Raw genomic sequence first — 18273 nt, 5'->3', positions numbered from 1 at the left:
TTGGAGCAATCCGATTGGTTACGGCTCCTCTGGAGGGCGTGGTCAACGTGTCTGGGTATGCGTTTGGTTTCTAACGTCAAGAGAGTTTACCGGCGATATTCTTAATGAACTTCCCGCTGCCGGCCGACCCCTGACATATATATGGAGCGCGCCTAGTCCCACTCCACATGACTGACCCCGCTTCATCCCTCCAGTCGATCACACAAAGGACACAGGAAATGATGCACAGATGCTCAGTTTTTTTTAAGATGTGAAGGGCTCTTTAGTTATTTTGGCTTTGACTATGATCCAGCTCGCTGTTTCTTTTTACTTACACCAATTGTTATTGGAATGTAAATATATACATCTAGTTATTTACAATACTGAGGTGCATGTGCCTTTCTTGAGTATTTAGATTTTATTAGTTGATTCAACAATTGAGATGGAAATACTGTGAATTGTGAGCATCAAAACATTGGACTCATTGTTATGCAGTACATTAAGTTCCACAACATTATATAGATTAGTTAAAACAATTTCAAAGTCCTGTCTCAATTAATCCATTAGTTTAGGATGCATATTATTAATAGAAGATCAATTCTTGTTATTGAGTATTTTTAGTTTGCAAAGGATCTATTCATCAATCATCACTGTTAGGGACTATCAAGGGACAGGGATTCCATGTATTTGGGTTGCTGTTTGATGTTTGCAGTCTGAGACTATGTGTCATCTGATGTCGTGCAGTCTGTAATCCAGTCAGGGAGAGAGAGAGTGTGTAATCCCTGTTAATCCCGCATCCAGATAGAGGGAGAGGAAAAAAGAGAAACCCAGGATAGGATGGCTCAACAAGAGAGACAGAAACATTTGAAGGACAGCAGCAACCTCTGAACACACCATGACCAAGCTTCAGCGGTAAGGCAAAACACACTGGTGCAGAATTAATTTGAGTTTGAGTTTTTTCTTCTGTAATTCAGTCTGTCTGATCTGATCTCGTCTATCAGATGTCTGTTTGTTTCCTGAGCCCTTGTTGTCACTGATACCTCTCCTTCGGGACACAGTCCCAAAAGTAGGGGAGGGTTTTAAAAGAGGAGAGACCCTGACCCTGATGGAGCAGCAAGTTGAGAGAGGATGAAGAGGCAAAAGCTACAGTAGTCAAGACATTAGAAGGAAGGGCACCCGTGGAGGACCCAGTGGAGTGAGAATTTACAAAAAGAGGCAGAGGCAGAGTGAAAGTTAACTTGCCAGGTAGGGATTTTATTTAATTGAGTGGACAATCAAAAAGTCAACTGAAAAGTCTACAGGGGAAAACCATGAAATTGGACTTTTTTTTTTTTTTGTCCTGTTTTGAACGATCTATATGTGTACTTATAGGATGGGCTATGATCTTGAGAGGTTTGTGGGGTATGTCAATGAGGGTCTGCTGTGCTGCGTGTGTCGGGATGTGTTGGAAAGCCCCCTCCAGGCGCCCTGTGAACATGCCTACTGTAGTGGATGTATCAGCAGCTGGCTGGTCCATCACCACTCCTGTCCCGAAGACAGACTGCCTCTGGACGTTGGAAGTCTCAAACCACTTTACAGGTATGTCTGTCTTTGGGTAGTCTTTGGGTATGACTTCACAATTTTTCATAATCCATACATTTTGCAACCCGTTTTCCAAGGATTCAGTGGTGTCATAAACATAGACTGCCCGTCTCTCTCTGTATTATTGTCTGAGCGATATAATCAGTAATACTGTCTTTCATGTTAGGTACATGCGTAATGACCTGAACCGCCTGCAGATCCGTTGTGTGAATGCAGGGCAAGGATGTGAGGTGGTCTGCTCCCTTGAGACCTTGCACACACATGAGGATGAGTGTGAGTTTGCCTTCATTTCCTGCTCCAACACAGGTATGACACCTCACACTGACAAAAAATTCTACTCATCTGAAGTGTTGTTTTCTTTCTTGTGTTGACAGAAAGTGTAAAATCAAATTGGACAAAGGTAATGTGATACCTGTGTGTGGGGGAGCAACAGGTGGCCCTATTGTTGTCATAGCTACTCTACAAACAAGTGCACCAATGGGACTCAATGCTCCCACAGCCCCCTTACACAGAGTTCACTGTGGGTCAATTTCCTATCATTCTTTAATGAGTATTTTACAAAACATGTCCATCATGTGTAGTTACAGTGCATACAAGAAAGGTACCCTGTACTCACAAACTATGACCTGTCATTGGCAGGTGGAGAATACTTTTGTTATCACTGTGGTGGGTATCGTACCAAGACTGTGTGCATGCAGTGTGGCTTTTCTTTTTTTTTTTTTTTTTTTGCAGTGTTAAATAATTCAGGCATTATGATTACCATTTTGCATAAGAATCAACCATTGTCTATAATTGCTGTGGTCTGTGTGGCGTGAATTTGGTCAAAGATGTGGCATAAAATAATAAATAGCTATAGTACGCTCTTTAGATTTTAAATTACTATGCCTTCAAAGAAAAAAAGATTTCCCCTGAAACATTTACAGTTGCTATTAGTTGGTTTGAAAATCACAAGCAGTTAAATTTTAACCTTAAGAGGTAATCTGAGAAAGCTTCCAGCCCCTTCATATCAGATCAGTCCTCAAGAGCTGGTTGTTTGTTAGTATTTTGGTACTGTCCTGTTCAAATCCATTTTTTTGTGAAATTTTTAGTTAATCACTTTTGTTTCATGTGAAGCTTTTGCATCACTGGACCTCGATCTTCTCAGGTTGTCCTGTGCAGGTAGAGAGGCGAGGATTGGAGGCTCACCTGTCAGAATGTAACTTCCGCAGCAGAGAGTGTCTCAACGGCTGTGGGCATACGCTTCTCTCAACTGATCAATCACAACACAATTGTGTAGCAGAGCTACGCACTGAAGTGGAGATGCTCAGGTATGTAGGTCTGTGGGGAGGATATACCCCTTCGTCTTGTACTTGTGAACACAGTGATGAGACCCAAGATGTTGGCAGTTCATAACTTCCATTTCATGTATATTTTCATGGCAGGGCTGAGATGCTGTGTAAGGTGGAGGAAGTGAGGCGAGAGATGGAATCCCGGTTAGACTCACAGAGAAGACATATGGTGCAGAAAGAGTCCCAGCTGAAGAATGAGGTGGAGGAGATCAAGGTGAACTGTCAATCCTGCTCCTACTTTAACACTTTAGTTTTTGAGATAAGAACAATAGGCAAAGTCTTTTTACTCAAGAATAGTAATGAAGCAAAGACTTGAGGTTATGGTGCATTTAACTATATAAATTGTCACAATAATACTGACAGAAGTTTTACACAAACCACAGGAGAGCCACATGGTGTGCAAGCCCTAGTGGTGACTCTGCTGTGCAGCATGTTGAGTAATTGTGTGTTGTCTCCTTCCAGGGGCAGATGTCCCGTGTGATGTGTGACATGCGAGCCCTGTTAGGAGCAGAGCGTCTAATGAGACAAGAGCTGGCCGAAGCAGAGCTGGAGAAGAGGGAACTGTTGGAGCTCCTCAAAGATCTGCAGCCGACCAGGAGTCAGCATCCTGTGGAACAAGTAGCCAGAGAAGAGCATCAGGGAGTGCAGCAAACGCCCGGATGGGAGCTGCACACCAAGCCGACAAGACACCAGCTGAGGGAGGCATCCTTATATGCATCGAGTCTTTCTCTGCACTCAGCTCAGGCTACGAATGCATCAGGTCCACCTCCATCACCACAGCTGGGTGAGGGAGCACGAAAAGGTGGCACTCGAAGTCTAACTCTGGACTGCATCAAGAGGAAGAGCCGAGAGGTCACGGTCATTTGAAGAGACTGGACTGATGGGATATTAGTAAGAGGTTTTGTTTCTGTGATATTCCACAATAATTTTAACCAAGAATTTAGTGATAAAAATAGAGATCTCAATGGATGTGCTGTAAGTTATGTAGTGTCCGGCAGGACGAATCTTAGATTTTTTTAATCAAATGTGAGTATGAATTACCTAATATAGGTAGATATTTATATTTTGTGGTCATTTACTTTGTAGACTCATGGAAAGCTCAGCTCTTATCCTTTATTTTGAATAGATAATGTTATAATGTCCTTTGCATTTTGCATTTACCATGTCCTTGTTTAAAACAGTCACTGAAATTAATTTGCTTGATCTCAGGTCCACATTTTGTAATTATTTCTGTTTCTCATTACTGACCCACTGGGGTAAGTATTATCTATGTTTGAGTTTCTTGCAAGGACTTTGCATGACCAAAACCTCTACATTTTTGGGGTCTAAGCTAACTTAAATGGTTTAAAATATGACAACTTCAATATGTCTATCAAGATGACAGGACTACACATGTAAAGAACAACATAACCTTTGACATTGGAGCAGTGACCTGGATGTTCTGGCATTGCAGGTGGCTGGGGTTTTTAGTTTAAGCTCATGTTGTACATCAAGTACTTCTGCAAAATCTTAACCTTTTTAAAGCATAACATGAGCCATGAGACCCGGGAGGAAAACTTCTCTGCCAATACTTCCAAAAAAAGTTAACTGTGCAATCTGCTTAAGAACACAAATAAAGACTCAATTACTATCACTTTTATTCTCTGCACACAACTCAATATAACAAAGCATAAAACATGGAGTCAGTATATACAATATCCTGATTGGTCCATATGTTGCCATTTAAGGCTGCAGTCATGTCCCAGATGAATTTACCTGGTGAAGGAGCGAACGTGTCTGCCCCTCCCACCTCCGCTTCCTCCACCGCCACTGAACTTGCTCCCTTGAGATCCTCTCCCCCCACCTCCTCCACCACCTCCCCCTCCTCCACCGCCTCCAGCACTGCCGCCACCTCCTCCCCCACTAAGCCATGAGAGCCCAGTGCCTCCTCTACCCCGTGGAGCTCGGTCCCGTGGAGCAAGACGATATGCATCTGGGACAGAGGACACAGAAGTGGCATATTTTTAACTCAGTGTACTTTAACTCACCATGCAAACAAATGGCAAATGTATTGTATTTCTTACTTGCTGGTGGTTGTCTGGAGGGCAGAGGTCCTCGTGTGAAGTTGCTCTGGCCACCGCGAGGTTCACTGTAAGTCCCTCTGTGGGTGACAGCTGGAACTTGGGCACTCCACGATGAACCCCTGCCTCCTTCCCTCCGTGCATAATTACCTGTAGAACGTAGAAGGTAAGGTAGAGACGGTACAGAAGGTTTGTCACCCTCTGGTGGTTAAGACTTAGCTTTGACCTGCACTGTGTGCAAAAAATGCAAACTACTGTGTCAAATCTAGTATTTAGTATACTTAACATTCAATGTCTCCTTAATAACCTTTTGTAGAGCTTTTGATCAAATCTCACTTGCTCCATCAAGTGACATGGCTAAGGTTGAATCTTCATATATACACTATATCGATGACCATGCAGTCACCTAAGCACTTACTCAACTTGTCTGCATTACGGAAATATAGCATCTCTTATAAACAGACTTAAATGGAACAAGATGAAAAATTATATTTGTCAGTTTTCGCCAATATCTAATGTAAACTTTCATGATCAGAAATAAAGGCTTTCTTAACAATAGGACAATATTTTTCTAAAAAGATGTTGCAGAAAATGTTTGTCTATGACTGAATATATATGTCTGCTTTGTCTACCTACCAGAAAGCAAAACACCTTTAGGTTGTGGAGGAGTGAAAAAGCGAGTCTGGCTATGAAAGGTGGCTCTGCCTCTGTTGCCAGTGAATAGTCCTCTGGTGGGAGGTTTGGGGGAGCTCTTGGGCGGTCGTTTGGGGGGCAAAAGCCCAAGAGGAGTTGCAATGTCTTTAAACTCCGCCGCCACAAAGTCATCTACGTGCATACTGGGTGGACGGGAAGTGTTTTGTTTGCGCTGGCGGAAGATATCATGGGGTCGGGAGACATTTGGTCCAAATCCTCCTCTACCTCCACGGCCGCGAGGAGCCGCAATGATGTGGGCTCGTTTTGCAGGTTCAACATAGTCTGATTTGCCGCTGGAGAGGTGTAAATGAAAAGACATTCAGTAAGTTTGTTACAGATGTGGAGCAAACAAACAAAAAAATAAACGAAAAACATCACAAAGTTTAAAGCAAACACTGAAAATGCACCTTGATGTAATGAATGTCTCATGCTTGTGTTTGCCCAGTCTGAAGCCTTTTGGAGCCTTGGTGTGACCAGGAGAGGAGGGTTCGGACAGGAAGGAGCGCTCCAGCTCTGCCTTCAAGTCCAGTTCTGGACAACACTCCTGAGCCAGACCCACCAGATCCACTTTAACCTGTGGAAATGAGAGAGAAGAGTTCTGACAGTTTACAAACTACACAGCCAACAAATAAATAAGAGGAGAGTCTTACAATTGATTGTCAGATGTAACCCATCATTATCAATAATTATATGAATGTAGTGAGTCTGGTCAAGTCAGAATATGAAAATGTTTTAATATAAAGTAGATCAGTAGTAGAAAATACAATATTCTGCTATATTTTGCTATTAATTAACTGTTTTCATATATGTGGGGTATTTAAACATTTTATTGTGTACATGTCTGACCATGTTGTTTGTAGTTTGTTTTGAAAAATAATGTGTTTATCATGTAAATCATTATGGAGGCTGACATTGTTTTGTGGAAAAATGGTTTCAGACGTTAATGTATTAGCAAAAACAGTGATAGAATTTACAAATGATTCAGGATAATACATTTGCCTTAATTGTGCAGTCCAAAAGCTTTGCCTGAGATTCTTGTAAATGCATATGCACATACACACTTACCATGTCAAGATCTGTTTCTATGTCATCAGTTTGGAAGGGTGAAAACCACAGAGCCTTCAGCTGCTCATCCAGAGCTTCTGACAGGATAAACACAGTCCTACAAATAACATTGCACAGAGGTAATAACAGGGTAAGTTAAGTTTGTTTTTGTTTTAAGATCACTGGCATTTTTAAGTTAAAAAAATTGCTCTTGTAAGAGATTCACTTGTCTGAATGACAAAAAGGAGGCAGAAAAAGCACAAAATGTATCCAGAGAAAAATCTTGATCAGTACCTGTGATTAAATTGGGCTCCTAATGTCTCAGGCACTGGTAGAGTGGGCTCAATATCGGCTGCTGGAGTTGTGTCTGTAGCCGTTTCTAGTGTTTGCCTCAGGACAATCACATTTTCTAACATGGTCTCTAGTGACTCATCTTCTTTACATAGTTTCTACAGACAAATATACATACAGAGTGAGTTGAATGTCAAGGAATTACCATCCCAAATTTTCTAAAAGAAAACCCCAAAACAAACCCATATATGTTATGTGTGAATCATTTGTACCGTTATCTGTTTCTCTAAAGTCGGGAGCGGATGTGAATCAGACTCCTCCCACTGCAGCAGAGCTTTCATCTCAGAACCCGACAGCAACCGTGGAGGAGAGAAGGAAGACTCCTCGCTGGAGCCCTGACTCTCCTCAACACACTGGATTAAAAACACATACACATCTTACAATAAAATAAACCATCAAACAACAAATATTTGCTGTTCCTGAATTAAGAACGAAAATTTGAAAGGTCAATTGTTAGTTTTTCTACAGTTACTCCAACAGTCTGGACTTGATCTTATACTGTATAGCCACATACTTACCATTGTTTCTGTGTTGAGGATCTGTCTGAGGAAGTCAAGCAGAGCTGAGAGCAGATCTGCTGAGTCCTTGTTAAATGAAAAAACCAGCCTCTTTAACAGTGAGAAGAGACCTGCACTGTGTTTCTTCAGTGCCCTGGAACAAAAATAAAGTCTAATCAAAGTTTTGCATAACAGAGAAAAGGACAATGCGCCAAGTAGAAAAGGAAGTGATTATAGAGGGAGAGGATCGTAATGCCGTGAAACATTTACACTTTGAGGTGGTAGAGTCCATAGTCGTGCTCTGTGAGGAATGTCAGCGTCCTGATACAGGTCAGTAGGAGTGGGACACTGCTCTCTGCATTCCCCAAAACCTCCAACAACACATTGCACACGGCTGACATCATCTCTCTCCCCGGAAGTGAATTTGCCAGCTGCTCAGCCTCTGACACGCAGCTTTCACCAGGTGGAGATACCACCAGAGAAATGTCCTGATGGAGACAGAGATTTCGATTTTAGGGTGTATCCTGCTTTTTTATTGTTATTCACCTTAATGCACATTTCTTTTCCTACCTGGTCACACAGTGACTGTAATATTGTCCCCACTAGTTCACTGCACTGTTGCTGTTGCAAGGAGTGGTCAGTTGGAGGAATCAACAGGGACAAAAGCAAGGGGAACAGATCAGCTAACTGTTCATCTCCAGACACAGACCCTGAAAGCAGGTGTAATACTGCGCTCTTGCAAGCTCTCTGTGACACTAGGGCATCCATCAAGGAAAGCAGACGTAGTGCCTGGCTCCAGCACACAACTTTGCCCTCAACCCTGAAGTAAACATAAATTTTGGGTTAGAATACCATTTAGAGCATAAGTCTGAAAAAATGTGAGGGTATCCTTCACTCACGGCTGCAGCTCCTCCAAAAGCAGCTCCACAAGCGTCTTCATGATCAGTGTTGCTGTGGGTGAGGACAGGTCTGCGAGCTGAACGCACACCCTCCTCAGCATGGCTAAGAGAGGTGGGCAGCTGGTTGCACACACACACCTCAATGCCTCAGAAAACACTTTCCACTGAGCCCTTATGTGCATGCTCCACAGCTTCCTTGTGTTTAAGGCTACAGCTACATCTTGGACTGATATCACCTATGAAGACAGCAGTATAGGTTAACATAAAATAGTTTTAGATAAGAAAAAAAACTAAAAAACAAAAACAGTGGAAAATAGCTAGTGAGTCAAGGTACCTGAGTGCTCTGCATTGGCAGTGGCAAAGGCAAGAGCTCAGAAAGCAGCGTCAGGCCAGAGAACAGACCTTCAGGGGCTTTAAGCAGTGAGCCCAACACCTCCTTTAGCATTAGAGACCAAGTGTTACTGGCCAGAGTTTCTTCGGTATGGGTCACCTGCAACATATCCACATATTACCTCAGAAAAAATAGACAGCCAGTGACACTTCCTGTGTCACATTCACCAGCTAAACAAGGACAACAACTTCTTCCCTCACTCACCTCTTCATTGACACCTTGCGTGAAGGTAAGTAGCACATCAACAATTAGTGCCTGCACTCTGGTCTCCTCCCCATCCAGACGCCCAGAAGCAGGGATAGAGCAAACTATCATGTGGAGCGTCACCAACACACTGGCCACCCGAGTGTCCCTGAACTGGAAAGCTCCCCCACGGAGCAGCTCTGTCAGCATGGTGCGCAATAATCTGAGTGTGCTGATGCATATGCTGAGAATCATGCAGCGCTGTGGTGTGGGGCCCATGTGCCCATGCACACGCCATGGTTGCAGCAACACACTGCACAGCTTCTGGAGGACACGTACACACGTGTCCAGACCTTCACCCGAGAACAGCTGGACCCCTGCAAGACTCCATTTAAGATCCCTCTGCTGACCTACAGGAAGAACAATAACATCTATAGTTTATTTGTTTAGTTTTTTGATTAATTACACTCATTTTACAGCTGAGTAATGAATAATACTCAGCTGGATATTACCAAAAAAAAAAAAAAAAAATCAAACAGAAAAAGCCAGTGTAGTTAATTAGGTCTTAGATAACATACATGCATAACCTTTTGTACATTTACCTTCTACAGCAGGAGGGGGGCAGGCGATATGTCCAAGGACCCTGAGCGCAGTGACCAGTCCAGTTCCCTCAGCAGTCAACACATTTTCCACATTCTGAATCCAAATGAAAACACGTTTAAAAATACATATATTCATATAGTCTTTATTTGTATAGTACCGGGACGTTATTGGGTTACACAGCAGAAATATGATCAGTTGAGTTTATGACTCACTAAATTAACGTAAGTCATGAGATATAGGGATTATCTACAGGCAATAAAGGAGGACGAAGGACAAGTTACTGCAACTGAAAACATAGAGGTTAAGTAGCAGTAGCACATACAGCAAGAGAAAGGTTTGTACCTGTTTGATGTAGTCAATGAGGGTGGGAATGCTGCCAATCTCAAAGCGAAGTTTTTCCAGAGGCTCCAGCCATTTACTAAGCTCTGAAGAATAAAAGCACAACAGTCATACTGAAACTCTCTAAAAGGAAAGGATAGAGGAACGCTACATTCATTATACTGACCCTGTAACTTGGCATTGGTGTCATCAGCCTTGGCTAAAGTGAGTAGTGGAGCAGCAAATTGTTCCATCATCCTCTGATCATTAGAGCTCTGTACCACCAGTAACACTAGCATACAGGCATAATTATATGTCACTGCTTTGCGAGCCTTTGCCTCACTGAAGGAGAAGGTGAGGGAAAAGAAAAAAAAAAAAAAAGCATACATCAATGCAAAGTTGCCTGATATTAAACCAAGTGGATTAGAAAGATGAACAAAAGGAGCAGACAGACGCTTTACCCCTGTCCATCTTTGCTGTGGTGCTGGAGCAGGGTCACCAAACAGGAAAGGTTGTTGTCAAGGCTGAAAATGTGGGACACAGCACTGCGGCCAGTTTGAGTGAAAGTCATCAGGTAGAGTGCATGGAGCATGCCGAGCACATCTGCGTTGTCACCTTCCTCCAACCCAACTCTCCCATCTCCTCCTGTGGCCACATGGCTCATGAGCTCTGATACACCCTGCAAAGCATGCAGGGCCTGCATTAGCCACACACCAAATCCCTCTTCACCAAACCCGGGCCCTGTGGGAGTTCCTTCTCCTCCGCTGAATGTGCTCTCCTCGCTCTCAGCCTCTGCCATTGATGCCAGTAAACGTAGCAGTAGGTTGGTGGACGTGGGCTGGGCGAGAAGGAAGAGCAGACCTGACTGAGTGACTGAAAGGAAGCGCAAGAGTTCTCTGACTGCCTGGGTGACACTTAAGTGCCCAGCGGCTGCAGCAGCCGACAACACCACTGTCATGCTCTCCAGGAAATGGCACGCATGCATATACCTGAGAAAGGAGAAAGGCAATATTGTAAATCAAATCATTAAGTCACAGCAACATTCAACTTTTTGTCCGAGTTTCTACACTGTGTGGGGTTTTGGATTACGTGTCTGAAAATGCACCTATACAGTGTTGGATATGGATCATCTCTCTCTTGCGGTCCTGTTATTCTAGCAGAAGTTGGGAAGGCTTTCCCAGGTGGCTGCACCATGCAGTGAGGGGCCGTCTCTAGCAGGTGATGCAACTCTTCCAAAACCCCAGCTAATCGATCAAGCTCTGCTTCGCTCACAGGGGGAGAATTTAGTGCTGGTTCCTCCTCCATGGGGCTCTCAGTGTCCTCCATCTCCTCCTGTGAATGATAGTTGTAATCAGCACAAAGATATTCTGCAGACATACCTTTGTGTGTGTGTGTCTTTATACATACCTGTTGTGGTTCACTCCATGCTGATGCTGTGCGTTGTAGGTCCACCAGGACCTCATGCATATGACTTTTCTGTAGTATGGCGTTACCTGCAGTTATGACCCTCACTGTTTCTTCACGCAGGAACAGCTGGACTAGATGCTGGGAAACACAGAAAGCTTTATGACTGGAAGTTATAAGGAATAGTATTTAAAATAATATTTTTTTTATTCAAGTAGACAGTGCTTCCTGATTGTTCTGTGCAGATATGAAGGTTTAGTAGTAAGACAATTCTGCTAGGCAGAGAGAGAAGAAATCTAAGTGTATTACTCCATATGAGTACCTGATAACCACTCTTCTCTGACTCTTTTCTGTGTAGGAAAGCCTCCACCCCATCAGGAGCACTAGTCAGAGCATCCAGAGCTCTTAGGATACTGAGTTTTAGTGTGGAAGAGACGTGATCAGCATGGAGCAGCTCCACAAGCACTCCCAGGGCCCCCTCATGCAACAGCGCTGTGAGGCCCTGTGGGCACTCTGCCAGGTATGACGCTAGCTTGGCACCAGCTTTCAGCTGTCTTAGATTAAGAGCAATTGGCTGTGTGAGTGCAACTTCCATACTCAGTGCTTGGAGAGCCCACTTGACTAAAAGTCCAACAGAATCCTCAACCTCAGCCTCGCCCTGTTTAATTAAATAAGGCAACCCTTTGGCCAGTAGTCCAGGCGCCTCTTCCAGAGCAGTGACCCAGCGAGCATCTCTGTCTTCGCCAATGCTTGTTATTAACTCCCTCAGCTGAGCAACAGCCTCAGCATCCTCTCCAACCGCTGGTTCTTTTGTTTCACCAGCATCCTTGTGCTCCTCCACACTGGCCTTCTCAAACTGGATATCAAAACGAGTCTTGTAAGGAGGAGTGAAGTAGACCAGGGGTCTGAGTTCTCGCTCAAAGGGGTCATACTGGACAGGTGGGACAGATGCCAGGTCCTCAGGTGTGTAGTCCATGTCAAACGTGGGCAACTTGAAGCTACCATTATCCAGGTCATCTTCATCGCTGGAAATTTGCTCATAGCCATCATCACCTGGTAGAACGGACGGGAAAACAAAGAGGGCAAATTTTTTGATTTACTGCTAAGAAATTCTATAAATGCTTCAACATAATCTTATAAATATAGACATAAATACAGACATGAGGATGAATGAGAATGAGGAGACGAACTTTTTCTATTTTTTCTGTGTTTGTTAATAAATGAAAACTCAACAAACCTAATCACACATGGCAGCATCACTCCAAACATGCAGGGTTAGTTTGACATGCAGGATGAGACTACACCACAAGCCCAGCCATTGCTGTCAGGATGTGTGAGGAATGCACGCGTACAACAGCTTATGAATGTTGGATCATAAGCCCTCAGAGTAGGCCAAGGCAGGCTAGCTGTTTGGAGTATCCAGCAGAGGCATGCCAGAGACACACTCTATCCAACTGTTGCTCAGTCCCCATTTGGGACTGAGCGACAGTCTCCCGTGGACCCCTGGAGAATCTGATGAGTTTGCAGTACCAAGGGGTTCAGGGCCGAGAGTCCATTTGAAAATGACTATCCTATGCTCACATAAGAACTCCCCTACCTTCCTCCATCTCCTCTTCATCGTCCTCACCCTCATCTTCCTCCTCCTCTTCTTCCTCTTCTTCCTCCAAAGCACTACCCTCTGTACGTGCATCTTCTTCCTCCTCCTGCTCCTCCTCTTCCTCCTCGTCGTCACCTTCTTCCTCTTGTTCAGCATCTGAGTATGCCTCATCAGCAGGCAGGGATCTCTCAGGTGATACAGCTTCCAGGTAGTCATCGCGCCCTTCGCATGGCTCATCTTTGACCACACCCACTTTAATGTAAGCACACAAACCAAAGAAAGACACAAATTTAATCCACAGAGTGGACATAAATATGGAAAATGTGCATTTATCTACAAATTTTAGGCATGCATGTCTACAAGACCTTATAGATTGCGCTGGTGCTGCATGTGAGAACCTGTGTAAAACATTTCTGTATCCATTTCCACTTGCCTAAAAACATTTTGTTTCCCCTACTGGCAGGTAGCAAATAATTTTAGTACACTGTGATAATATACCTAGAGAGACCTGCGAATTTGATTATTAGGTTAAAACTGTAACAACTGTAAAAAAGTGCAACATATTGTATTAAAAGGGCAAAAATATGGAGAACAATTCAATGATTCATTATCATACAGCACTGAAAAAAAAAAGGAGTCAGCAACCCTCTGTGCCAAAATTAAAACATCAAAAAGGAAACCGAAGGGAAGCTATTACTATAATAGTACAATGTAATATTGTTATTTCATGTAACTTCTACATTTAATTAATGAAAAATTGTAACATCTCTGTCCTCATTGATAAGTGAAGACCAATGAGTTTGGACATAGCACATGTATAACTCTGACCTGTCACTTGCACCTGGTCCTCGTCATCATCGTCTGGAGGTGGAGGCCCAGGTGGAGTACGAGGACCTCTGGGTGCTGGTCTAGGTGGACTGCCATTGTACTGGTCATCTTTTTCCCATTCTTAAAAAGACAAACAGTGCAGTAGATTTACGATGTGACAAGCCAATCTGAGGAAAAAGGCGATGAATGAATGGTTTCAGTTTCAGGGAAGTAGGGCGTGAACGAAAAAGGGTAGTTTCAACCTAACGATGTCCACCTTGTTTAATGATCCTCTTGGGGCCACTTGGCTGTTGGGGGGGGGGAGGTGGAGGAGGAGGAGGTGAGTCCTGGTTGTGTCCATGTGATCGCTCTGCTGTACCATACACTGCCACAGTGAGACTGGTGTACCAGCCACGTAGCACAAGGCCATCTGTGTTCACCTGCACAGACAAATCAATTTAGTGCCCCTCCCCCCACAAAAAAAAAAAGACTGCATTTGTAAATGGTCATTTACCTTTCCGCTAGGCCTGAACACAATGGATTTGTTCTCATCATACTCCAAACTAAAGGCAGAGAGCAAAAAACAAAAGATTAGGTCTGTGCAAACATAAATTGAACAACTGAACTATTCTCCAGGTGTATAGTTTTATTGAAACGCTTACAGATTTTTTTTTAATGCAGGCATGTTTTAGCAGTCCTCTACCTAGTCTGTAATAGTCCCTAACCCTAACCCTAACCCTAACCTCTTTCCACCTGGCACCAAATGTGTATATACGTTTAAGAAGTGTGTCCTCACCAAAAGCGGTTAAAATTATCTACTTGTCAAATGAAAGCAATATTATCCTGGTAATTTAAACTATCTTTATCAACACACCACTTGAGAGAACAGATTCTCAGCAAAAATATTTGTTGAAAAACACGTTATTTACATCTGTGCATGCATTGGAAAGCTGTCATGAGAGTTATCAGAGAGTACAATGGAAATCTCCTCCCATTTTCCACGTCTGAGATAATAAGTTAGGTGTGTCAGTTTGCTCTGGTGCATCTGTGCACACCTCTTTTATTATGAAGTTAAATTAAAAATACTTGACTCAGACATTCCGATAATCTGTTTCAATGCGACCTCCAAGTTTTTGTCACTTTTAACTACTATGTGGGTTGGGTGGAGTTTCTGGAGGGACCAGTCAGCCAGCATAAAAACAAAGAGGTTGGTGCAGCTCTGAGAACAGAGACTGGTTCTTCAGGTGAGGCAGACTTTAGTACTTTTTAGATCTGGCTAGGATACATGGACAATGAGAATGGAGAGAGGCTCAGAAGAAAACAGAAACAAAACAAGAAGAGTGAAAATCCTTGTTACCTGCCCAGTCTGTGGAAGGTGGGGCTGTTGGGTTTGATGACATTATTGAAGAACAGCTCCAGTTGGAAAGCGTGAGGGGATGTCTCCCTGAAAACACAGAGACACACATACATTTATGAGACCCAGACCCATGCTCAGACCCATTTTATCCAAAAGGCTACACTGATAGTTGTTTCTTTTTTTGCCTTCCCAATTTGCGCACACAAGGACATGCACATTAAAAGCACCTTGACATGTAATGGTGTCTGTTATAACACCCACTAAGAATGACATTAATCCTAAAACATAGTTAAATCAATGTCTCTCTGAGAGCGTCATCAAGATTATCCATAGTGTTCATAATATAGTGTAAAGGGTTAGCATAGCTGAGTGCATAACAAATGAAACAACAGAACAGAACAGGTTATTTCACAAATAATAAAAAAGCCTTTGTATATCAATTTTCTATTGATATAGCAATATACAGTGATGTTAGTCCATATTGTTGATCTCTTTTCACCACCACACAGAAGTCTGATCAGATCTATCCAGGCATGGACATTGTTAGGCACTAAGACCATTCATTTTTTAGATGCCCTAACAGACAGTGAGAATCATAGCCCGCTCTACCGTGCTGCTCAGGTCACCACATACATTTGAATGAAGTCACCAATTAACCCAGACATGTTCAGGTGCCCCAAATGGAAATTGAACCATACCCACTATGCTTAAGTCACCACATTCATTCATTTATTTATTCATTCATTCATGGGTAGGGGGCGTGTGCGAGAGATAGGTTCCTTTTTATTCCGGGGAAAAAAAACAAACAAACAAAAAAAAGTTTATGTGAAATGTCGGCTATTTCCGTGTTATTCTGCGTTTATAATGAATTCCGCTTTTTTTGTGATCATTGATTTTACAGGCCCCTATTCACCAAATGCCCAGGAAAACCAAGCTTGACATGAGCTTCACAGTGTGCACAGTTTTAAAAGTGAGGATCAAGCACTTTGGGAACCCATGCTTAACTGCACTATTTTTTTTTAATAAAGAGACACTTTTATTATTTATTTATTTTTTTTATATTTTATTTCAGCAATATGTGATATTGCTTTTATGCAACAATTGCATCTAAGTATGGATAAATGTTTCAAACTTAATGAATGTGAAAAAGAAACTTAAATGTCTCCAAGCAGTCTTGCAAAGCAGACTGGAGTAGATCGTGAGGATCCTTCACACACCTACAGAGTGAAGCAGAAATCATTATGAATCAAATTGTTTCAAATAGAAAATCAATTTTGAATCGAATTGTAGCCCGAAAAATTGTAATCGAATCGAATCATGAGATAGTAAAAGATTCCCACCCCAACTCTTAATGTACCTACCAAGCCTCCAATTTTCAAAAGTGTAAAATCTGCATAGAAGAAATTGTAATGATAAATCCTACATAAGGTAATCTTGTGCCAGAATGTTGTGGTGCTAAAAAACTAAGAGTGAATTCAACGGAAAGTAGAAACAATACTTCATAATAACAAAGGTATTTATGTACTCATATTGGTCAAGAGTATTGGACTAGTTTCCCTTTTTATTGAATTCCTATCCGGTGTTCAGTGCCATCAGAGGGGACTCTCATCTGATTCAAATTCAATTTGCAGCAAGATGACATCAAACATATACCAGAAAAAGTAAACAGTGGAGGTAGGCATAAGCTTGTTAGTATGATGTGAACCAATAAATCAGAACAATGTGTGCTATTGTTTTTAAAGGCATACACATTTTGGTACGAGGTGGACAAGCAAATTATTATTCACATCTTCGTATGGTTCAATTAGTAAATTTGTTCCAAAAGAATGACTGTCTAAACGTGCAGTTATAATAGTGGATTTTGAGTATGGATGGAGGATTTACAGCAAGTTGACCCTCAAACTTTACTTTTAAACGGCTGTGCACGGTCGTTGTTCACTTAATGATCTTACCCAAATGCTCTGCTGTCAGGCAAGTTGCTGTGAGCTTTGATCCCTGGAGGAATGACCCGCACCTCTGTGATCAGCACACCGCAGGGAAATCGCACCACATCCACGTTGGTTAGCTGCAGCGAATTGATCATAATTAGTACGAAACTTTAGATAACACTGTTCACGAATTTCTTTATCTGCTCTCTCTGAGGTAAACATACACAGACTCAGACCTTCAGCATGAACTACCTGACTAACTAGCACACAATAGACACACAATATAGGGTTCCAAGAGAAGACAGCTGCATGGTTGTATGAATTAAAATTTTTATATATTCTTGTTTTATGGGTGCATTTGATTTACTCGTGTGCGATTCAATGCAAGAACTTCACCGTAATCAAAATCACCACGACACGTTGGTGCTACTGTTAGCCATGTTAGCTCCTAAGTTGAGCATCAATGCCCAAAACTCGTGAATGAACAAGATGCAAATTCAAAATGCAGACAGTTCAGGAGTGAATATACCACAGCGTGTTCGGGTGTCAGATGCCTTACCTCTGCACTCTGATGTTTAAATGTATCCAGAAAAAGAAGCTCCGTTGAAATGTCCCCCGCCATCGCTGTCTGGCTGTTGACGGGCCCAGAGTAAACTTCCGGTCTGGTGAACACTTCCGGGTCAAGTTCACCTCCGGCGAGAGGTCAAAACCTAAACAAACAATAAATACACACAAAGATGAATAAAAATATACTGAAACAAACATACAACAAAAATTAAAAAAAAATCTTTTCATTAAAAGATAGCATGCTATTAGTATCATATATATCATTACATTTGATGATTGCTGTTGTTACTGAAGGGAACTAAGGCAATGATGATAATGATCCTGAAATAATCTTAATATATCCTTAATTTCAATCTTTTATATGTCCTTAAAATAACCTTATTATTCATTTCGAGGGGGAATATATCAAGTTTTTATCTTTAGTTATGTTTACACACCCATTGTATGGTTCGCTCTGTTAATAATAGCTCAGTAAATCGATTTAGGCTTTCGGTTAATTTACCAAATACAATGAAATTTCATTACTATTACTTTTCTATAAAAAATAAAAAAATATTCCTGTAGTAACTCTGCCAGTAATCATGCGTCTTGTGGATTTTAGATAGATAGTGATTACTATATAATTTGCTATTGTCCTTAATTCAACACACCATAACCTATGACAATATTTCTGTGAATTACATTTT

At 42.2% G+C, this 18273-nt stretch overlaps 2 protein-coding genes across 2 annotated transcripts; one reads left to right on the top strand and one right to left on the bottom strand.

Annotated features, from left to right (window-relative positions):
* Positions 1-1114: 1114 nt before the first annotated feature.
* On the top strand, positions 1115-3755 carry rnf41l (ring finger protein 41, like). Its single transcript, XM_029505278.1, has 6 exons — positions 1115-1224; positions 1351-1557; positions 1727-1866; positions 2705-2867; positions 2982-3102; positions 3351-3755. Exons 2-6 carry the CDS (start codon positions 1352-1354, stop codon positions 3753-3755), a joined length of 1035 nt encoding a protein of 344 aa, XP_029361138.1. The 5' UTR covers positions 1115-1224; position 1351.
* A 761-nt stretch (positions 3756-4516) lies between these two features.
* On the bottom strand, positions 4517-17704 carry virma (vir like m6A methyltransferase associated). The gene is made up of 26 exons (XM_029505363.1): positions 17580-17704; positions 17045-17157; positions 15093-15179; positions 14250-14298; positions 14013-14175; positions 13757-13876; positions 12929-13180; positions 11654-12384; positions 11033-11472; positions 10389-10916; positions 10115-10269; positions 9952-10034; positions 9609-9702; positions 9028-9416; positions 8767-8922; positions 8433-8668; positions 8104-8353; positions 7804-8021; positions 7555-7687; positions 7249-7389; positions 6980-7134; positions 6707-6803; positions 6047-6215; positions 5585-5941; positions 4952-5098; positions 4517-4860 (listed from the first exon to the last, which is right to left on the bottom strand). The coding sequence occupies exons 1-26, from the start codon at positions 17640-17642 to the stop codon at positions 4640-4642; spliced, it is 5547 nt and encodes a 1848-aa protein (XP_029361223.1). The 5' UTR covers positions 17643-17704; the 3' UTR covers positions 4517-4639.
* Between the last annotated feature and the right edge of the window lie 569 nt (positions 17705-18273).

Source organism: Echeneis naucrates, chromosome 6, assembly GCF_900963305.1.
Source record: "Echeneis naucrates chromosome 6, fEcheNa1.1, whole genome shotgun sequence".
NCBI lineage: Eukaryota > Metazoa > Chordata > Actinopteri > Carangiformes > Echeneidae > Echeneis > Echeneis naucrates.
The sequence above is the reverse complement of the archived record's forward strand: the minus strand, read 5'-3'. Positions and strand labels throughout refer to the sequence as shown.